Genomic DNA, 23,629 nt, shown 5'->3' on the forward strand with positions numbered 1-23,629 from the left:
TATCAGAAAACTCTGGTGTTTTATATATTCTTATATATATAATTATTTTCCAAAATATGGACTGCATTATGTACCCCCAAATTCATATGTTGAAGCCCTAATTTCCACTGTGACTATACTTGGAGATAGAGAGCTTTAAGGTTAAGTGAGGTCATAAGGGTGAGGCCCTAGTCTGATAGGACCTGGTGTCTTTACAAGGAGAGGAAGAGACACCAGAGTTCCTTCCCTCTCCATGAGTGCACAGGGGAAAGGCCACGTGAGGACACAGCAAGCGGGCTGCTGTCAGCAAGCCAGGAAGAGAGGCCTCACCAGAAACCAACCCTGCTGGCACCTTATCTTGGACGTATAGCCTCCACAACTGAGAAAACAGAAATACCCATTATTTAAGCACCAAGGAGGTGACATTTAGGTTGTGTCCACCATAGCATACTAATTATAGATAGGTAGAGCTATGGATATAGATATAATTTATCCATGGAATCAATACAAAAATATTGAGATATTTGTCACTTTTTGTGCTATTAAGTCTGAAATTTGATGTATGTTTTATACTTACAGAACATCTCAATTAGTTTTTTTCTGAACCTTCTGAGTAGTTGGGATTACAGGAGTATACCACCACGCCTGGCTATTTTTTTTTTTTTTTAAGTAAAGATAGGGTTTCACTTTGTTCTCCAGGCTGGTCTCAAACTCCTGGCCTCAAGTGATTGGCCCACCTCAGCCTCCTAAAGTGCTGGGATTACAGGCGTGAGCCACTGTGCCCAGCAGCACATCTCAATTCTGACTAGACACATTTCAAGTGTTCCATAGCTACATGTGTGGGCATGTGCATACAGCACAGGTTTGGATCTTCTCTCTTCCTTAGTCCCTCTTGTTCATTTCCTATTGACTTGTGATACCACCTCCAGCAGTTTTTATAATTGTGGGCTCCTGTCTGAGAAGACAGCCCTGTGGTTTCAGTTTGGAGAGTTCACCCAGGCTATGCTGTCTCAGCACCTTTATTACTTCCTGAGAGGGTGCCCCTTGCACTAATCTGGTATGGATGTTGTTCTACAATTATGAAGCTAATCAGACACTGTGCTATTGCTTCTTGTTTTTCTCTTACACCAATACAGATACCATGCAAGTGATACGGCTGTTGGCGGTCATCTTTTCTTGTCTACTTGAATTTTGGTGTTTGTGGAGATAAATTGTAACCTAGAAATTTTGTAAATATTATCTGTGCGTGTGTGTGTGTGTGTGTGCTCTAGTTTCTCTGTTTGTATGTGGGTATCAGAAGAAATTTAACAAGTATGCATCCTCTGCTGCTGTCATCTTCCCAGAATCTCCATCACCAAGTGTTATTTATTATCCCTTGAAAAATGTGCCACTATTTCCTTCACTGAGAAAAATATTTCCCCAATGTGTGGTGATGACAAGTAAGGTCTACAGTCCTCTCTTTGGTAATTACCGAAAGAACACAAAGGGATCCATCATCTGCACTAACAGACTAAAATAGAAAAAATTAAATTCAGGAAAGAGACCAAAATCCTATGGGGTATGCCATTAAAAATGTTTGCAAGTAAAGGAAATATTTTTGGGAACACATATTTTAAAAGCTATTGCTATTGTCATATTACTTGTTCTTAAAGAATTCTGCAGATGTCTGAAGACTAGAACAGGAAGTAGACTTTATTACTGTAGCAAGTCTTACAACCTTCCAATGATGGAGAGCCTACCTTTATTCCCATATTACAGATGTGGAAATGAAGCTCAGAGAAATTTTGTGACCTTTGATAATTCATTGCTAGTACAGCTTAATTCCAGAGTCAGAATTCCTTGGTTTTAATTTTGGTGTTTCTATGTACCCACTGTGTAATCCTGGACAAGTTAGTTAAACTGGGATCGCAAGTTTCCTCATTTATCAATTGGGCACATCTTCTTTTTTTTTTTATTTCAGTAGCTTTTGGAGTACAAGTGGTTTATGGTTAGATGAGTTATACATTTATAGCACCTTGCCAGATGTATATTTGACAATACATAGAAAATGTCATAATCATGAAACATATTTGATGCTATAACTTATCTTTTTTTTTTTTTTTTTTTTTTTTGAGACGGAGTTTCGCTCTTGTTACCCAGGCTGGAGTGCAATGGCACGATCTCGGCTCACTGCAACCTCCGCCTCCTGGGTTCAGGCAATTCTCCTGCCTCAGCCTCCTGAGTAGCTGGGATTACAAGCACGCGCCACCATGCCCAGCTAATTTTTTGAATTTTTAGTAAAGACGGGGTTTCACCATGTTGACTAGGATGGTCTCGATCTCTTGACCTCGTGATCCACCCGCCTCGGCCTCCCAAAGTGCTGGGATTACAGGCGTGAGCCACCGCGCCCGGTTTATAACTTATCTTTAGGTATTAATTCTAAACAAATATTTACATGAAGCCACAATGTTATATGCTCAAAGGTGACTGTTATATTGTTAATTATTTTTAAACAGTTGAAACAACCTAAATTTCCAGTAGGATACTGCTGATCCATAGAATAAACTTACGCAGACTTCATAGAATGTTTTTTGAAGAACTTTCAATGTCATTGGAAAATGGCTTTGTTGTGCAAATAAAAATCACTGTGTACTGAATATACTGATTTATATTTACATATATCTGTCTGTCTGTCTGTCTAGCTATACATCTTTGTATATACCTAGCTCTCTACATACTTTGAAGAAAATCTTGCCATCTGCAAAAACATGGAAGAACACTGAGGACATGAGTCTAAGTGAAATAAGCAAGGCACAGAAAGACAAATGCTGCATAATCTTTTTTTTCACATGGAATCTTAAAAATAAAGTCGAACCTACAGTAACAGATAGGCAAATGGTGATTGCCAGGGCTTGGAATTTGGGGAAATAAGGGAAATCCTGGTCACAGGGTATAAAACTTCAGTTATAAGATGAGTAAGTAATGGAGACCTAATGTACAGCATGGTGACTACTGTGAATAATAATGCATTGCATACTTGAAATTTGCTAACAGAGTAGATTTCCAGTGTTCACATCACACACAAAAGGATAACTGTGTGAGATGCTGGATATGTTAATTAGCTTGATCTTGGTAATCATTTCACAAAGTATACACATATCTAAACATCACATTGTACTCCCTAAATATACGCAGTTTTGTCAGTCATACCTCAATAAAACTGGGGGAAATCTCATTTGCTGTAGAGGAACAGTTCTCATCCAGGGGCATTTTGCCTCCCATGGGACATCTGGCAATGTTTGGAGACATCTTTGTTTGTCATTATTGGGGGAAAGAGGAGGTGCTGTTGGCATCCAGTGAATCCAGGCTAGTGATGCTAATTAACTACTTAACTCCCTGAAAGTACAAGACAGCCTTGCACAGTAATTATCTGGTCCAAAATGTCAATAGTGTCAATGTTGGCAAGCCCTGCTGTCGTATTTAGATAACTCAGAAAACTTTAAAACAAAATTTAACTCATATGCAATCCTGCCAGTGATCTTTAACTATTGCTAAAGGTTTGATATGTGTATATGTTAAATTTTCCACTACAGTTTTGTACCTCATAACCACCAAAAGACTATGGTCAGAGGAAACGATTTCATTTCAAAGGTTAATTCTTCCTCCACAATCTACAAGTGTTTTTCACATATTCCACATATTAGTCTGTGCTTAAGAACATATGTCCTGTAAGATTTGTAATTTCAGCTGACTTACATTGGAGGGGTATTCTACTAGTATCAATCCACCATCACCTATCTCCTGATTTTCACCTCTCTGAGCAGGGGTATCATTTCCATATATTTGATTAAGGTAAGCAAAAGCTGTGCCTCATACCACAATGCATGTGATCTATAAAGAGCAGTGTGGTTTACTAACTGAGTCGAACCAATCCCATTACCCCACCAGTGACTGGTTTTGAAATGGGCATTTCCCAATTGCCATCCACGAGATATGGATGCTTGTTGGCTTACAGTCTTAGAAAAATGTTTTCTCAGCTAGTAAAGATATAGAAGAGACACAAAAGATGGTTCACACACACATACATATACGCATGCACACACAGTCTAAAAGAATGTATATATCTAGGATTATAATTAACAAATGAATTTAGTGTGATATTGCTGGGTATGAGGTCAATATCACAAAATTCAATTGGATTTGTATATCCTTGCATTAAACATGTAAAGAGAAAACTAGAAAATTTTAAAATGTCATTTTTCATAGCATCCGAACACGTAAAATGCCTAGGAACAAATCTAGCAAAGATTCCCAAGATGTCTGCCCAGAAGTCTACACAACATTGAAGAAAACTTAGGTAAATCAGAGCTATATCACACTTATGGATTGGATGATAATGTTATGAAAGTAAATCAAAAAGAGAATTCTAATGAAAATGAATTATAGATTCAATGTGACCCCAACCAAATTCCCGGTTCTTTTTCTGAAAAGGAAATTGGGCATTCTGCTTCTAAGTTCTATAAGGATGTTGTATAACAATCTTGTTAAACATTCCAAGAAAAGCCAAGGCCTTCTAAAGCAAGAACACTTTTTAGGAGCCTCACAGCCAGATAGCAATACCAACCACAAAGGTGTCATAATTAAGGAAGCATTGTACATGCACAATAATAGACAAATAGACCAATAGAACAAAGAGAGGTTTCCACAAACACAGACACACATACATATATGGTCACTCTCATTTCCAACAAAAGTGCTACCTCAATGCTCTGGAGGCAGGATGGTCTACTAAATATTTGGAGCTGGACTAATTGGATATCCATATGGAAGAAGATTAACTTTGGCCAAGTTACAGCATACAAAAAATTAACTCCAGAGGTTACAGCTTGTACATAATAGTAGCATATCTGCATGACCTTAGGGGTAAGCAAAGATATCTGAAACGGGACACAGAGTCACTAACAATAAAGGAAAACATTGATAATTTTTACTTTATTGAAAGAAAGGACGTCTGTTTCTCAAAAGACATATTTAGAGAATCAAAAGATAAATCTCATGATGGAAGAAAGATATTTGCAATATACATATGTATACACCACAAATATCTGATGCACAGAATGTAATAATCCCTAAAATCAAGGGAAAAGCATAGTGCAATAAAACATTGGCAAAATATTTGAAAAGCACCTTCACAAAACAGGACATTCAGCAGACTGACAAACAGACAAACAGCTCAACCTCAGTTACCAGGGAGAAGCCAGCTAAAGTCCCAGTGAGATCTCACCAAACACCCGACAGAAGAGCCAACACAACAACAACTTGAAGCTTTCATGGGGAGGTGGAAGAGCCCTCTATGGCCAGCAGGAGTGAAAACCAGTACCTGCACTTTGAAAACCTGTTTGGCCATAGCTACAAAAGCTGAACATGTGCATTTTCTATAAGCCAGCAATTCTGTGTTAGTTGTCTATTCCTGCATAACAAGCTGCCAAGACTTAGTGGCTTGAAAACAGTGTGTCTCTACCAGCTTACAGTTCTGTAGATCAGAGGTCCATATGGGGCAGGGAATTATTCTCCGCTCCATGTATCACAGTGTGAAATCAGGAATCAGCCAGGCTGCGTTTCTCTGCGGAGGCTCACTCAGGTTATGGGCAGAATTCAATCATGCTGTCAGCTCCTAGGCGCCACCCGCAGGTCCTTGCCACATCAACCACCCTGTACAACCCTCTCACGCTTGAGTGTCTCAGGAAGAGCGAGCCTAGGCCATTTTAAGAGCTTGCCTGATTAGGTCTGGCCCACCCAGGATAATCTCCTTGTGGGAAAGTCTCCGGATCGGGACCTTAATACCGCTGCAACATTTACTTCCCCACATAATGTAACATAATCACATGAGTGATATCTCATCATATTCACAGGTTCTTCTCACACTCAGTTTGAGGGAGTTATACAAGGTCAAGGTTAGTTGGGGTCAACCTTGGAATTCTCCCCACTACAGTTTGCCCTCTGGCCCCTAGGGATCCATCTGTCCCACATACAAGATACCTTCACCCCATCTCAGATTTTTCTTGATATTCCAGCATCAGCTCAATTCCTGAAGTTCATCCAAATCTTATCAGTTCAAAGTCTAGACTCTCCTCATCTCCACCATCTAAATCAGGCATGGATGGCGTTCCTGGGTGTGATCTATTCAGTACAACTCTGGGAACACAGTCCCTCTCCAACTCTGGGCCAGTGACACTAAAGTGACAAGCTTTCTTCCTCTAACACTCCCAAATACAATGATGGGAGAGGCTTAGGGTAACAGCTGTGAACATCCTGGTTTGATGCCTGGGAAGGGAATGAGGGCAGGTAGGAAGGTGTTAGCATTCTAAAGCAGACTGGCAATCCAACTGGGAAAACACCAGAATTCTCTGATAAAGTTTCAAAGCCTGGAACATCCTCAGCACCTCTCGGTTCTGCCTGTGGGTCCTTGGTTCTTCATTCTGGGTCATGTTTCCTTTCTCATGAATGGTAGCAGGTGTGTGCATCTGAGTAGTCGTATCAGCCTGCTCCCCGCCTGTAGCATCTTAGGGGTCCCACAGCCCCTTTCTCTTTAAGGCCAGTGGATCCGCATCCAGTGGATCCAGGCTAGGGATGAGACTTAACCCCCTGAAAGCACAAGACAGCCTCCCTCAAGAATTATCTGACCCAAAATGTCAATAGTGGATAATGCAGATGGTCCAGGCTGGCAGTGTTTCTGCTGCCTGATGTTTCTCAAGAACCTTGAGTGACTCGTGTGGATTTTACTGGCATTCACTCTATTACACACAAGCCACATCATCCACTTGTTCAAGATACTCCCTTCTTCATTTGAGGTTGTTTCGCAGATGATGGAGGGACAGCACCGTTAAGTTTCCCAGAGGTCTGCTGTATAGTTGAGACAATCTCTGAGGCACATCTTTAATTTCTTGAAAGGGGTTTCTGTGGGACTGAATACTCTGGACTGTTGACCCTACCGAGCTCTCAGCAAATTTGAACCTTGAACCATACACTCTGAGTTCTCCATAGGCCACACACTCACAAGCAAACCCTTCATCTAGTGCCCCCACCCCCTACTCCCACAGGAATGCCTCTAGCATGGCTCAGTGCAAGTCCCAAAGCCTCAGAACCAGGGAGCCGAAGCCATAACTCTCAGCCCGGAGCTGAAGGTCTGAGAATCCACGAGGCCACCGGCATAAGTCCTGAAGTCCCAACTCCCCAAAATCTATATAGCCTGAGAATTTCCCAAATCATCCCGTCTTGATTCCTTTTATCAGTTGTCCCCCTAATTTCTCTTTCTCCTTTCACTTTCCATATGGGCATCAAGAAGTAAGCAGGCCACTCCTTCCGCAATGTGCTTGCAAGTGTCCTCAACAATATAATAAATCTAACTTCATCATTTTCAAGTTCAGCTTTGCCCCTTTCCCCATAGCCACAGAATGCAATCCTGCCAGGCACTCTGCCACTCTCTGGTGACATTCCCCCTTCCCGTAGTTTCCCGTAACATGCTCCTCACTGCTTCTGCAGCCCTCACAGTCAGAAACCTCCAAGTCCACACTTGTACCAGAAGTCTGTACACTGTGATTTTGGCCTTCTCAGAGCCAACGTAGGGTCTGCCGAAAATTCTCCTGATTGTTGTAGAGCTCCTACCAGAAGAGATTTGAAATTCCAGATTTTATACCGACAGTCTGCTCAAGGCAAACTTACTTTCTCTCTTAGCCTCCCCCAACCCTGTCAGCCTCCACCCACTGCCTCGGCCATACACCCAAGTTTGTCATTTATATTTTTCTTCTTTCCACAAAATTGCAGGCAACAATCTTGTTAAACATTGGGCCACTACTTAGCAGGGATCCCCCTTTCTCCAGTTTACAATGACATGTCCCTCCATCCTTCTGAACCTTCATCAGCAGTGTCCTGAAAAGTCAGACTTCTACTAACTTTCTGTCCATGGCAATTAAGGCTTTTCCCAAGGCGATTTAAGCATTCTTTCTTGTGCAGCTCAGATTTCTTCCACCCTACGCCAACTACCCAGTTTTAAAACCACGGCCACACTTGGAGCTGCGTGCAGTGTGTGATGGTTGATTCACGTACTTTGGGACGCTGAGGGAGGAGGATGGTTTGAACCTGGGATGTGGAGTTTGCAGTGAGCTGAGATCCCACCATTGCCATTGCATACTCCAGCCTGGGAGGCAAAGCAAGAGACCCTGTCTTGAAAAAATAACATTGTAGAAAATAACTCACTAGTAACCCTAAAAACTCTCAAGGTCATGAAAACAAGCAAAGTCTGAGAAATTGTCTCAGCCAAGAGGAACCTAAGGCAGGATGATGACGATTAAATGTAGTGTGGTAGGCTGCATGGTATCTTAGAACGGAAAAAAAAAAGGATATTTGGTAAGAAGCAGGAAACCTGGAATAAAGTGTGGACTTTAGTTTCTTCTGCCTCTCAAAACCCACGAGCAGGGAACAGTTGGGGCTTCTGTGTCAGCAGAAAAACCAAACGCACAAAAATAGCATCACAAATGCTCCGAAAATAAACTTTAAAAAAAAATCCCAGAACCTAAAAACGGACACCAGAATCTACATGCTTAACCTAAAGAAAGTAGCTGACTTCTAACACCCACTATTTGTCTTATGTCCAGAGACTGCTAAAGTAATAAGCAGAATATATCGTATGCCATAGAGCATAGCCCACCGTGTCAAAAAGCAGGAATAGCACAGTGTGAATGAGGAAATGCAATCCAGTGGTGGCAGCATAGAGACGACACAGATGTTGCCATTATCTGACAAACATTTTAAAGCAAACATCATAAAAATGCTTCATTATTAAATTGCAAATAGTCTAGAACCAGACTAGAAAATGGAAAATCTCAGCAATGAGTAGATGTATGAAAAAGAAATGATGGAACAGAAAATGAGAACAATAACAGAATTTGGAAACATCGCTGGATTCACTCCGTAAGAGACCTGTGATGACAAAAGATACCATCATCGTAATGGAGGCCAATCAATAGGCTTGTCTTGACGGCCGGGTGTGGTGGGCACGCTTGTAATCGCAGCACTTTGGGAGGCTGAGGCGGGAGGATCACCGCAGTGCAGCGTGGGGAACCGGTGTCTCTACTAAAAACACAAACATTAGCTGGGTGTGGTCCCGGGAACCTGTAATGCCAGCTACTTCGGAGGCGGAGGCAGGAGAATCGCTTGAACCTGGGAGGCGGAGGTTGCAGTGAGATCCTGCCACTGCACTCCAGCCCGGGTGACAGAGTGAGACTCTTCCAAAACAAGAAAGAAGAAGGATTGAGAACACCTGAGCCCGCCAGAGAGGTCACAGACTCATTGGAAACTGAATGGATCCTCAATGAAGTTAGGACAGTAACAAAGTTCCAACATCCCTAGTACCAAAACTAGAGAGTGGACTCAAAGATTAGTATAAGAAAAGAAGGCTGAAAACGTCCAAATTTTAGAGAAAAACATGAACCCAGAGATTCTGGCAAAAAAGCAAACTGCAGAGAGACAACCACAAAGCAACGCGCATGTCGGTGCACGCACATCATAGTCGGTTTTTGAAGCTGATAAAAACGCTGAAAGCGGCAAGACTGAAGCGGCCCATTGATAATAGGAGAACACCAGTTTCAATGAGGGTAAATGTCTCCTCAGACCAGCGGGGGCCGTTGGGGAAGTGTCCTGACATGTTTCAGGTGTTGAATAAAAGTCCTGTCAGCTGTGAATTTTGTATCCAGTGATACCATCCCTCATGGATGAAGGGGAAATCAAGACATTTCTCAGGTAAAGGAAAGCATTTTGTCAGAGGAGACCCACGGTTAAAGAATGGCTAGAGTAGGTGCTTAAAGCAAAAGAGGAAAGAATAAAAGATGGCCTCCGGGAGTATCAGAAAGTAGTCAAGACTAACAGAAAAAACACCCTTAGGGGTCAAACATTAAGCCACCCTTTTCCTTGTGAATTGCAGAAATCACGTTTGTTGATTAAAGCAAAGCGTATGAAGCCATCTGATACCCTAGACAAGATTGTCCATAAGCAGGAAGGCAGAGGGGCCGAAAGGGGCCGATGCTTCCACACTTCAGTGGAAGTGATGAGGAGTGGCTACCAGGAGCCTGCAGTAAGTCACATGTGCACACTGCAAATCCCAGAGCAAGCACTGAGACAACCAGTTGAAAACCCTTTCAGGAACCAAGATAAACCCTGCAGAGTGTCCACGTAAGCCACAGAAAGGCCAAACGGGAGGAACGGTTAGCCGAGACAGGGAGGAAACGAAAGAAAACAAATAATAAATTGGTGGACTTAAGCACTAGCCCAGCCATCGTGGAAATGAACTAAAACCATGTATGAAAACGTAGCTATTGGCAGAGTCAGTGAGGAACGCAGCCTGACTCTTCCACGTTTATATGAAACTCAGTTGCTTTTCAGTTGCCCTGGGTAAATGAAGAGGATACGACGGGTGGGAAAAGCCTCATCAGGTAAACATTAACTAAAAGAGCAGAAGTAGGTATGTCAGCATTAGGTAAAGAGGCCTTCACGGCAACGAAAATTACGAGATAGAAAGACAAAACACTACACCCGAATAAAAGAATCAACCCCCCAAGAAGACTTTAGAGGAGTCTTTCCGTGCGCCTCCCACCCGCCCCTCCGATTCCAGTGTGTGGGCGTTCCTCTGTGTTCCCAGAGCCCCTGGTTCTCACTTCTGCCAGAGCAAAGGTCCCATGGTTTTGGGGACTGTATTTGCATACACCTGATCCTAAATGAATGTGAGTGCTTTGGGAAGCCGGATGCATCTCCACACCCCAGCGCCCAGGTGGGGTACCTGGTGCCCAGCAGGTGTTTGTTGAATGCCTCATGACTTACTTTCAGGCCAGCGAGGCTGCTGCGGTAGGGTCAAGGGAAGTGTCTCTTTACATCACTTTCAACAAGTAACCAATCGTGCTGGCGGACACAAGGAGGCTGCTCAGTGACTAACGAGGAAATGGGGGTAGTGTGGTAGGCACCGGATCTGGAGGCCTCAGGCGCCATGGGCAGAGTGAGGAAGCGGGCCAGTGCTCAGCGGCGGAGGCCAAAACGGCCCGGGGACCCTCCCGCCTCCTGCGCGGCGTCTCGGGTCACCCGGGCTAGCCGCCGGAAGCGCACCCGGGTCAGAGTCGGGGTCCGGAGCCCCGCGGCGGCCAAGAGGTGGCTGGGAAGGTGGTGGCAGAGGCGCCGATGGCGACGGGTCCGGGAGAAACGCACTAGAGACCCGCTGCCCTCCGTACCACCCGCGGACCGGCCGGCGCCAGCCGCGTCCCCCCAGGACCTGGACCTGGGCGCGCAGCGGGAGCGCTGGGAGAAGTTCAGGAAGCTGTGGGGCCTCAGCTGCGAGGGCGCCGCCAAGGTCCTGCTGGACGCTTTCGAGTACCCGGGCCTCGTGCATCACACCGGGGGCTGCCACTGCGGCGCGGTCCGCTTTGCGGTCTGGGCGCCCGCAGATCTGCGCGTCGTGGATTGCAGCTGCAGGCTGTGCAGGAAGAAGCAGCACCGCCACTTCCTCGTCCCGGCCTCGCGCTTCACGCTGCTCCAGGGCGCGGACAGCATCGTCACCTACCGCTCCGACACGCACCCGGCGCTGCACAGCTTCTGCAGCAGGTGCGGGGTGCAGAGCTTCCACGCCACCGTCTCTGACCCCCGCGTGTACGGCGTCGCCCCGCACTGCCTGGACGAGGGCACCGTGAGCAGCGTGGTCATCGAGGAGGTCGGCGGTGGCGACCCGGGGAAGGAGGACGCCGAGGAGCGCGAGGCCATCCGCAAGACGTCCTCCCGGTCAGCCCCTGCCTGTCCCCGCGAACAGTGACAGTGACTGTCCGCGCAGAGAGGAACAGCGCAAGCACGCCCGAAACCGGCCGGGTGGCCCTGCGCGGAGCCTCCGACTACCTGCACAGATCACACGCTGTGAACGAGGTGTTTCTGGCCTGGGCAAACCGTGGTTTCTCTTCCAGGGTTTGCCCTTCCCCTCCGCTAGTTTTCAGTGAACTCGCTTACGTTCCAAACCTTGAACCCAGCGTTAATCTTGTATACAACATTAACCTTGCAATCCCGTAAGCAAGAAGTGTCTCTGCTTTTTCCAGCCATCCGTTGATTGTATCTCTCGCTTTTACTGTTCTGCATACAGTTGTCACAAATCACCTGCAGATGATTCCCGTGTACTGTACGTTCCTGGTGCTATTGTGAACAGCCTTGTTGTTTTCAGCGCTTTGCGTCTGGTGTGTAGGACGGCCACACACAAACGGTTTGTAAACATGTTGCCAGGACGTCTTCCACTGGTTATGGTGCGGTGCGCGCCCTCACCTGTGACTTTTGGGTAGACATTCATATTGCCACTACTTAGATTCGGGTCATGCTATTTACTGGGTTGTTAGTGATATGCTTCAAGATTTGGTCGTGTTCCATACCTCATTACTATTAATCACCAAAAGCTGTTACTGTTTTCCTTACTGACGTCTGGAAAGTGTCTCTGGGCAAGGAGATGGGGATACAGGAATGAGAAAGACACCTGTGCACTGTATGCTCTCTTTAATCTTTTGAAAGACCTGTCTTGTACATGTGTTAAGTATATAGAAATCAGTAAACACCTTTTAGGAATCTATGTGTGTTGGTGTGTCTGTAAAGTTCGACTTGGCTATGGCAAGGCTTGGTTTTTCAAAGTACTTGGTCTCAGATTATTTCAGAAGATGCTGGTGACTCTGCCTTTTGTAGTAGAGAATACTTCCACAGGGTTCCCTACATTTTTGATGAGGGGAATTAGCAGAGGGTTTACACATCTGGCGTCTGGGGACACACTATCTGTCTTTGAATCCTGGACCTGCTGTCATATACAGCTATATAACTGGCATCATGCAGCTTAAACTGGATTCCTCAATTTCCTCTTTCCTCAAGAATGTTAACAGCTAACAGAGCGTTCTCAGGGTCAACACAGTGCCTTGCCTTGGCTACCTGATCCATGAGTGCTTGTTTTCTTGATTTCAGGTCCCCCAAACTCCTCCCGTCAAGGCACCCAGAGGATATGAAACTGCATTGTTTAAGGGCGTCTATATAGTTGGGAGAACCATGAAGAATTGGCAGTGGAATGATTTAAGCCAGCATCGGATTAGGGTTTAACTCTACGGAGGAGGAATGGCTTTGGTTAGGGCATATGTCCCGCATTCCTGTTCCTCTTGCTGTATGACAAATGGCCCCACAGTGAGTCCATAAAATAACGACCATTTTATCATATGTGTGGGAGTTTGGAGGCAGGAATTCAGAATGGGCACAGTGGATATGACTTGCTTCCCGTCTGAGTCTGGGACCTCAACTGCAGAAGCCCAACTGGCTGGGGACTGGAACCATCTGAAGGCTCATTCACTGACATCCCTGTTGCCTGCATGGAGAGGAGTGGAAGACTAGGCCTGGGGGGCGGAGGGCCTCCGTGTTACCACTCCGTGGCCTTTGGCCTCCTCACAGCGGCGTGGGTCTCCCCGTACTCAGGCTTCCGACCACATGACTCAGGCTCCAAGCAGCACTTTTCTGTATCCATGGTGAAGGTCGCATCTCCTCCCTCAAGCAAGACTCCTGTGTCATACACTTGATTAGAGGTGAGTCACAGCCTTTTCAGATTGGAGCGTGGGAGGCGGAGTAAATCGCAGGTCTCGCTGTGAACATGGCAGCTTTCATCACAGCATGAGAGATGCCAGATCTTGTTGTTGCCATGTAGTCTGTCATGGTGGGCTCCTAGGGAGTTGGTTATGTTTCACTGGTGGCCGCTCCCACATGGTGGCCGCTCCGATGTGTTTAACGGGTCACATATAGGTTGTGCACGCTTGTTGATGATTCCGGACATAATCAGGAAACAAAACAGGTGATTGACTCCTACCTCTGAGCAAGACCGAGAGTAGACTAAATGAACAACCGGAGGTCCGGAGGGAAGAGGACAGTCAGAAGGGGGCTGCCTGTTCAGTACTGGAGCTCACCATGGCCACGGCAAACCCAGTCCAGGGTAGAAGTCTTCTTATCTTCGGGACCGTAGGTACTTCGGACCCCACCGGAAATAGGTAACTTCCTGCTAGCTGCATATGCTGGCCTGCCTTAGCCCGTGCCACTGACTGACCCTTCCTCTCTCAGTTTTAAATCCCTGTTTTCATTCATTCATCCATTCCACAAGCATTTACAGTGGGTCCGGAATGTCTCAAACAGAAAGTGAGAAGGACTTAGGGCTATGGACAAAAGTGGAGTTGGGTGAAGATGCTCAGGCGAGGTTCTCAGAATGTAGCTCCGCTCTTCCGTGGAATGCCACGGGGAAGGGAATGGAAGCAGCCCTCTCTCAGTAGAAAGGAAGAGCGCATCTGGCACCTGATCCACGGAGGTGGCTTGTTTGTATGCCGGCTCTTCAGATGTCATCTCAGGATGAACTCCAGACTAGAAGGTGAATTTGTTTCCTGACAAGCGTCAAGGAAAGACCTGGAAACGTGTTTTAAAAGGAAAATTCCCATCATGAACCAAATGGAAAACAATATCGCTGGTCATAAAATGTAATTAGAAATAGACGTATTGAAAATGTTTGTCGTTATACATGATTTTTATTATCTGGTTTTATATTTTGAGACAGATATTGGCTCTGTTGCCCAGGCTGGAGTGCAGTGGGGCGATGCCGGCTCACTGCAGCCTCCACCTCCCCTGACCAAGTGATCCTTTCACCTCGGCCTCCCAGTAGCTGGGATTACAGGCACGTGCCGCCACAGCCCGCTAACCTCTTGTATGATTTGTAGAGACGGGATTTCACCATACGTGAACCAGCCTGGTCTCGAACTCCTTAGCTCAAGCTTCCCGACTGCCTCGGCCTCCCAGAGTGCTGAGATTACAGGTGTGACACAACACTTGTCGATGTACTTTTGAAAAAGAAAAAGATGAAATAGATCTAAGGACTCTCTCTCTCTCTCTCTCTCTGACAAATGTCTCATTTGTACTCCTTTATTTACTTGGCGCTAAAATCTTTCAGAATACCTATTGTTCATCTCAATTGGTGGAGGAAGAAACTGAGACTCTGACAATGGAAGGTCCAAGTCCATGGATGCCAAGGGAGCAGGTGGCAGGGAGAAGGTGGAGAGCCACGGCTGTTGGATACCACGGTCAATAAAGACTGGAGAAAAAGTAGTTCTCAGGCACTTCTGCCCCGTTCAACCTGGCCCGTCTCTGTTTTCATGGATCCAGTTCTCTACGCCTGTCACCCTATCTCCAGCTCCCATCAAAAGCAGCTCTTCTTCGGCCCTGGCCGAGATCCTGTGGTCAGCTGCCCAGTACAGGCCACCATGATGCGTGCCTCCTGTCAAAATCTGACATGACCATAGATCACACGTTCTGCTGTTTCATGAGCCCCCACGTTGTTCGCCTACGTGCCGACGTACTTGTGTGTATGGCCACAAATGACCCGCACGTCAGACTTTGGAAAACACTTATTTTCAGGACAGAGGCTTTGAAGGGACATCCACCTCTGCTTGTGTCCCAGCTCTGCTACTGGTGCCTGCCTACACTGGCAACCAGTTTTAGAAGCTCCGTTCACCATCTCTGTGAGGCTTCAAGGAGAGCGTGCCCATGAAGGAGTCATGGAGCCTAGCCTGTAGTCAGCACTTACTGCATGTGAGCCCTTTTTATTCTTCCTGTTGTGGTTTGAGCAAAAATTCAAAGGCAGCTTTTGTCTCGACTGCGCGCAGCCTGAGGTGTGGGCAGTACTTCCAGGACCACTGCCTCAGGAGCCGTCATCCACGTTTCTTTGATGTGAAAACTGAGCGTAAAAGCAATTCATTTACAAAAAGGTAGGAGGACAGAAGGAAATAGGCCTTCTGGTGGCTTATCAAGTTCCAAGTTTCCCTGGACCCTGTCGTCTCCCAATGTGTGGCGTGAGGAACAGAGACAGCCTTTTCCATTCAAAACTGTGTGACGGGTCGCCGGTCAGCCGAGTGCAGGGTCCGGCAGGAGCAGAGCAGTAGGGCTCCCTTTGTCAGACAAGTCAGCACGCTGTTCTGGGCCTTGGTCTCATCATCTGTAAAATGGTGACAGAACTACACATTTCTTCATTTACTGAGCATCTTAAGTAAAGTGCCGGAAAGAGAATGTAGCGCTCCATGCCCTGATGTGTCAAATGGTCAAGAAATGACAACTATGGTTCCTAATGTAACTTACGTTATTTCACCCAGCTATTTGGACCAAAAGGACCTAGACCCTATTGCTTTTGCCTCGGCCTCCAAAGTAAATGCCTCAATGAGTTACCCTAATACCTTTCCCCTCCTCCATCATGAGCAGGATGAAGGTTTTTCTGGGAATGGCAGCACAATTTTTGTGACTCCACCACAATTTCTGAGACTTGACTGTGAGCCAGTATCACAGTCTGCATGCACTCCCCAATGTCAGGTGTGCGGTTGGTGGCGTTGATGTCATCACTGTCTCTCACCTCAATAGTAGACTTGAAGTGAGTGAAGGCCGTTCTCAAAGGTCAGCCTATAAAAGATGCAAGCATCAGTGACTTCATGCCCACAAGTGGACATTGGAGAAACTGTCAACAGCTGTGGGGAGCTGCAGGTGTTCCAGCTGGGGAAAATCCAATTATAACCTCAGGGTCTCTGAGATAAAGCCTCCTCATCACAAGGTGGCAGATTCCTGCCTCCAGAAGACCCGGGGAGCCTGCTCCCAGCATCCCAGAGACAGTTGGTTAGGATTCACATCTCTAAAATAAGTGTTCCAGGTATGCTAGGCGGGCACGAGGGTGTCCACCAGAAAAACCGACTGTCTCTATTGCTTCTGACTTGACAACACCACTGGTATGCATTGCCAACACCCCTACAGCTCCCAACCCGTACCCTCCAGTACCCACCATTTGTACTCTCTGCATGTATGAGTTCCAATTTTGAGACTCCGCATGTAAGTGAGATCATGTGCATTTGTCTCTCTGTGCCTGGCTTATTGCACTTGGCCTAATGTGCTCCAGGTTTACTCATGTCACACGTGGCAGGAGTTTTTTCCTTTTTAATGACTGAAGTTCCTACCACGTACTCCACAGCTCAGGGAGTGGACGAGACTCCGCCTGAGTTCCCCCTCCCGGCAGTAAGCTGAGGCAGGCGTTAGGTCCAATATCTTGCATTGTACTCTCTGACGGTCGATGCATCCAGTATATATGCAGAACTCTGATAAATCAACAGTCAAATGATGACCTAATTCAAAACCGAGCACAGAATCTGAATAGACCTTTTGCCGAAGAAAGTACACAAATGGCCCATAGGCACAGGAAAATCCACCCCCCCACCCCACCTTCAGCATTATCAAGTAGGGAAATGCAAATCAAAACCAAATGAGCTATGGCTTCACACTCAGTAGGATGACAAGAATAAAAAAGACAGGCAATAACAGTTGCTGACAAGGATGTGGAGGGATTAGAGTCCTGGTACATTGCTAGTGGGAATATAACAGAGGGCAGCTGGGTTTGAAAGAATCTGGCTGCCCCTCAGTACTAGAAACAGAATTTCCATATGGCCCAGGAGGTCCACTCTTAGGTATCCACAAAAGAGAAATGAAAATCTATGTCCCAACAAAACCTGTACACGAACATACGTGGTATCTTTATTCCTAGCGGTGAAAGGTTGTGAGTGGCGCGGGCGTCCATCGGTTGATGAACGCATGGGTGAAATTTAGTTTCTCCATTCAGGGGAGTATGGCTTGGCAATGAAAAGGGATGAAATACTGATACATGCCATAACACACGTGAGCCTGGAAAACGTGCTGCTGAGGTACGGGACTGCTTCCGAATGCTCTCATTTCCCAAATGGACTGTCCACCAGCATGTCTCCCAGATTTTGGGTTATCTGTTATAGATTTCCATTGTAATTGCTGCCTCCGGCAGCTGCAGTTTTTCTGTTTGCCTTATAAGGTTTTCAGGAAATGCCCAGCATTTTTCCGCCCTGACTTCCCCGTTAGGTCAGAGAGGAGCAGCTTGCTTCTGTCCTTCAGGAAGCCGCTAGACAGGTTAGAACCCATGAAAACCGTGACCTTTGAAAGAGCTCTGCTCCCTCCAGAACCAGGTACCGGGATTCCTCAGAGGGGATGCAGGCTGCTGGGTGCAATGCCAACACTGTATCGGAAAGCAGGTGGAGCAAGGGCAAATGCAAACGCTACAAAGTTGTCCTGTGAGTTTTTCTTTATGGCATCTTTTTTTATTGAGGTAAAATACGCACACCACGACATTTGGCATTTTAACCCTTTTTAGTTTACGTGTCCCTGGCGTGTGAGTACGTTCACATTGTTGTGCAACCCTCACCATTATCCATTTGCACAAGTTTTCATCTGCTCAAAAGAAGCTTGGTACCCCTCCCACCGTAACTCCCTTTCTCCCCTTTCCCACAGTCCCTGGTGATCTCTATTCTGCCTTCTGTCTCCATGCATTTGCCTGTTCTCAGGACCTCACAGAGGTGAAATCTTACAGTCTATGTACTTCGGAGCCCAGTTCATTTTCCCTAGCATAAAACCTTCGAGGTTCATCCATGTTGTTCCACGTTGCAGGGTTTCATTCCTAAAAGCTGCATCATGCTGTTTGTGTATGCCACATCTTCTTAATCCGTTCATCCAGTCATAGACTGCTTTTTTCTTTTTCTCTTTCTCTCTCTCTCTCTTTCTTTCCTTCTTTCTTTCTCTCTTTCCTTCTCTCTCTCTCTTTCTTTTCTTCCTTTTTCTTTCTTTTCCTTTTTTTTGTAGAGACACAGCCTCGCTGTGTCACCTAGGCGGGAATGCGATGGCACAATCTCAGCTCACTGCAACTTCCGAGTCCTGGGTTCAAACTTTTCTCCTGCCTCAGCCTCCTGAGTACCTGGGCCTACAGGTATGCACCACCACACCTGGCTAATTTTTGTCATTTTAGTAGAGACGGGTTTCGCCATGTCGGCCAGGGTGGTCTCAAACTCCTAACCTCAAGCCATCCAGGTGTGAACCATGCAGCCCGGCCCAGTTATAGACCTTTAATATGTTTCTCCACTTTGGCTATTGTGAAGAGTGCCGTCAAAATGAGCCAGTCGCAGACAGATACTAGGTGATTCCCCTGAAAGGAGAAATAGAAAATAGCTCACAGAAGTAGAGAGTACAATGGTGGTTACCTACGGCTGAAGGGGGTGGGGGAAACCGGGAGTTGCTCATCAGTGAGTGTAAAGTTTCAGTTATGCCAGAAAAATTAGCTCTGGAGCCTTTCTGGACAAGATTGTGCCCATAGCTAACACTCTCTTGTACACTTAAAGGTCTGTTAAGAGGGTAGATCTCATGTTAAGTGTCTTTGCACAATATTGTAAATGCCACTCTTGGGGCACTCTTCTCTGACTCCTCAAACTAGGTCAGGTCACCGTGTTATGGCAGCCTAGGTGCCTGTTCTTCATATCACACGCCACAGTGAAACACGCGGAAGAGTGTTTGCCACACAGCAAGCACTGAATAGGCTTAGCTGGTAGTACAATTTCAACATAACATTATGTTGGGTTTTCAACTCTGATTGCATACATCGATTAAAATTTGAGTTGCGTGTGAAACTATTACTTTGTTCATTCATAAAATTAGCTCTGTTCTGGGTGTTAGAGACGTGAACGGGAGACACAAACATAATTTTCGATGAATGAGCATGTCCCCTCCGGGCTATAAGGTAACCACACGAAGGCAGAGACAGACACTGTTTCCCTGCAGGTATGCAGAGAACAGCAGAGAGGCTTTGTTCAGGGTGGGCTGAGGGAGCAGTGCCCCACCCCTTCCAGAAGGCACCTTTGACCACAGTAAACGCACATGCACGGGTGCCCACGCCTGTGTCCAAGGCTCAAAAAGGCCTGATGCCAGGATTTCAAACTGTGCCCATCCCTCCTGTCCCTGTCAGGCCTCTCCTTGGATGTGAGCCCTAGGAGGCAATCTCCCCATTTTACCAGAGTTGCTGTCTGTCCCTGAGCTCAGTGCCTTGCTCCTCAGGAGTCAGGCAGAGCAGCCAGAGCAATCGTCTAGCGTCTCCTGCACTCAGTTTCCAGACAATTTCCCCTGCACTCAGTCTCCAGACAATGGCCATCGTCCACCCCCAACCCCAGTGCTTGAAAACACGCTGAGGAGAGCTGCCCCTACAAGTCAACAGAGCCAGAGACAAAGCACAGGGGCACCCCGGAAGCATCCCCCCACCTTCCCATTCCTCCATTCAAGAAAGAGATTTAATTGGCTCACGGTTTTACAGGCTATACGAGAAGCATGGGAGCTTCTGCTTCTGGGGATGCCTCAGAAAACTTACAATCATGACTGAAGGCCAAGAGGAAGCAGGCACCTTTTACATGGCTGGAGCAGGAGGAAGACAGAGAGGGGGAGGCGCTACACACTTAAAGGACCGGGTCTCCTGATAACTCACTACCAGGAGAATAGCACCGTGGGGATGGTGCTACACCATTTATGAGACCTCCGCCCCCATGATCCAGTCACACCTCACCAGGCTCCACCTTCACACTGAGGATTACAATTGAACATGGGATTTGAGTGGGCACACACATCCAAATCTTATTATGCACTCTCTTTTTATTTTTTCAAAATATTTTGACCTTTTGTAGTATCTTTTAAAATGACATTGCTAGAGGCTGGGAGCAGTGGCTCACGCCTGTAAACCCAGCACTTTGTGAGGCCGAGGAGGGCAGATCACCTGATGTCAGGAGTTTAAGAACAGCCTGGCCAACATCGTGAAACTCCGTCTCTACTAAAAATACAAAAATTAGCTGGGCATGGTGGCGCGTGCCTGTAATTCCAGCTACTCAGGAGGCGGAGACAAGAGAATTGCTTGAACCCGGGAGGTTGAGGTTGCAGTGAGCCGAGATCAAGCCATTGAACTCCAGCCTGGTCGACAGAGAGAGACCCCATCTCAAAAAAAAGAACGTGAACAAATATCATGCCACTTCCTTCTTTCCTCCGTGCCAGAAATGGGAAATCTGCTGTCACTAGAATTTATGTTCCCTTATAAGTAATGTATCATATTTGTGTGCTTGGTCTCTTGATTTTTTTTTTTGTCTTGAAGTTTCAGAAGTTAAAATATATGTGCTTTGGCATGGATTACTTTGGATTACCCAATTTGGGGTTCACTTATTTCCTTGAATCTATACTTATATGGCTTTTTTCCCCCAAGTTCTGGGAAGAAGTCAGCTATTTTAAAAAATAATTTTAAAGCAAATTACATTTTGTGTCTGAAGGCATAGCTATCTAGAGAGCCTCAAGATAACTGAAACTACTACAACGTGATACCAACATGCTTTTAAAAAACAAACTTTATATTTTACCCCAGGTTTAAATGTATAGAATTACTATGACCCTCACATCTCAGTTTGGGAAACGCTTATTTTGAACAAAGGGGCTTTGAACTGACATTTATTTACTTTGATTTGTGCCTTAAATCTTTCACTTATTGTTATCTGAATTTGTAACACGTTTAAAAACCTGCACTCGTTGTCTCTGTGAGGCTTGAATGATGCAATGCACTTAAAAAAAATACAGCCTAGCCTACAATAAGCATTTACTGCATGTGAGCTCTTTTTACTTTTTTCTTTTGCTGTTGGAGCAAAAATTCAAAGGCAGCTTTTGTCTCAACTGTACACAGCTTGAGGTGTAGGCAGTAGTTTGAGAACCACTATCTCAGGAACCGTCCCCCACATTTCCTTGCCATTAAAACTTAGTAAAAATGCAATTCGGTGGCTAAGGTCACATAGGTATAAAAAGGTAGGAGGGGAGAAGAATATAGCCTTCTTGATTCTTTATTAAGTTCCTACTTTCCCTAGATCCTACCATCTCCCAGTGTATTGTGTGAGAAACAGAGATAGCCTTTTCTATTCAACACTGTGTGACAGGAGCACAGGGAGGCAAAGTACAGGACCCTGCAGGAGCACACAGGTGAGGAACCCATTGTCAAACAAGTCAATCAACCACTCGGGGACTCGGTTTTCTCATCTGTAAAATGGTTATAGAAGCAGATATCTTTTAATTTCTTGAGCATTTTAAGTGACGTGCTGGAAGAATACAGAGCTCCATGCCCTGATGTGTCAAATTGTCAACAAATGTCACCTATCATTACTAATGTAACTTATGTAATTATACCCAGATATTTGGACCAAAAAACCCCAGACCTTATCGGTTCTGCTTGGGACTCAGCAGTAAATCTGTCAATGAGTTAGTTAGCCTGATACCTTTTCCCTCCCACATTGTGATAAGAAAATCAAGGTTTTTCTCTGAATGGCACGCTTTTAGAGATTCTTTCACAGTCTCTGAGACTTAGCTTTGAGACACTATCGCAGTCTTCATGCTCTTCCAAATGTAGAAAGCATGGAGAACAAGCATGAGGTATGAGGTTGCAGGAGTTGATGTCATTCCTGTCTCTCCCTTATAATAATAGACCTGAAGTGAATTAAATCTCTTCTTATGGGTCAGGCTGTAAGAGATGTAACCAGCATGGACCTTCACAACCATGAGTGGACATTGGAGGAACTGTCAACAGCCCAGGGGAGTTGAAGGTACCTACTGGGGAAAGCCAAATTATGACATCATGGTCTCTGAGATAAACCCTCATCAGATTCCTACCTGAAGAAGGCCCCAAGAGCTTGCCGTCAGCATCAGAGAGATATCCCAGTTAGGACTGGCATCTCTACAAAAAGTGTTTCAGGATCATATGCAAGTACAACAGTGTCCAATAGAAAAAGAGTGACTGTCTTACGTGAGTATAACTTCTTGGGTATTTGAAAATCTTTTCTAGAAATACTTTGATGAAGATTTTCTTTCCCATTTTCTTTTTCTTAGCCTGAATAAGATCTTGCTAAATATGGGATATTAAAAATTATGTTTCATGAGATTGTATTTCCAGTAAAGATGGAGAAAAGGCTACCAGATTTACCCTTCCCCCGAAGCAATGAAATAATCTAGGCAGCATACATGAAAGAGTAATTTCCAAGATACTGAACATAAAGCAATGAAAGAGTAATCTGAAGAGATGAGAAACAAAAACAAATTGAGTAACATGTCTGCCTCAGTTTACTGTAGGAAAGGGTAACCCAGGCAGAGCTTGGTGATTTCCCTATGTGCAGTACATCGTAGAGGAGTCAAGGTGGCTCTAGTTTTCAAGGTAGAGTGTTTGAGAAGAGAGAGCTGCCCAGAGGGAGAACTTTGAAGCTTTGTAGAGATTTCCCTTTGAGTATTTAAGTAAGTGGTACAGAGGTTTGCCTATGAGACTACTAGAGGTTAGGGGAAAAGCCATCTGAAAGGACTAAATAGCATTAAGCTCACACAGGGTGGGGAATGTGACTCCCATCAGCTACAGTGGAAAAGCTCACACATCACAGAGCATCATAGAGCATAAAGCAAAGTACTCAAAAGGCTTTGCTTTGAGAATGGAAGAAAATTATTCCCAGAGTGAACATCACTCTGATCACACCTAATACAGCATAAAAATAAAACCTGAAATGACAAAATATTAATAGATTCTAAATTTCTTAACCACATCTGAGAACAAAAAGGAAAACTACAGAAATACAAAAATAGTTATTATTCAACTAATTAGAACGAACAATATCTGGCATCTAATAAAAAATAATCAAGCGTGCAAGCAAGCAGGAAAATACAACTC

General features: G+C 45.4%; 1 protein-coding gene across 1 annotated transcript; it reads left to right on the forward strand.

Annotated features, from left to right (window-relative positions):
• The first annotated feature begins 10,993 nt into the window (after window positions 1-10,993).
• Window positions 10,994-11,806, forward strand: LOC135269939 (centromere protein V-like protein 3). The gene has a single exon (XM_064364597.1). It carries the CDS (start codon window positions 10,994-10,996, stop codon window positions 11,804-11,806), a length of 813 nt encoding a protein of 270 aa, XP_064220667.1.
• Window positions 11,807-23,629: the final 11,823 nt, after the last annotated feature.

Source organism: Aotus nancymaae, unplaced genomic scaffold (assembly GCF_030222135.1).
Source record: "Aotus nancymaae isolate 86718 unplaced genomic scaffold, 86718_ANA_hifiasm-v0.15.2.pri h1tg000058l, whole genome shotgun sequence".
Lineage (NCBI taxonomy): Eukaryota > Metazoa > Chordata > Mammalia > Primates > Aotidae > Aotus > Aotus nancymaae.

Bases quoted from the DNA above. Each gene is read 5' to 3' on its own strand.
- LOC135269939 (XM_064364597.1), top strand. From the start codon at position 10,994: ATGGGCAGAGTGAGGAAGCGGGCCAGTGCTCAGCGGCGGAGGCCAAAA.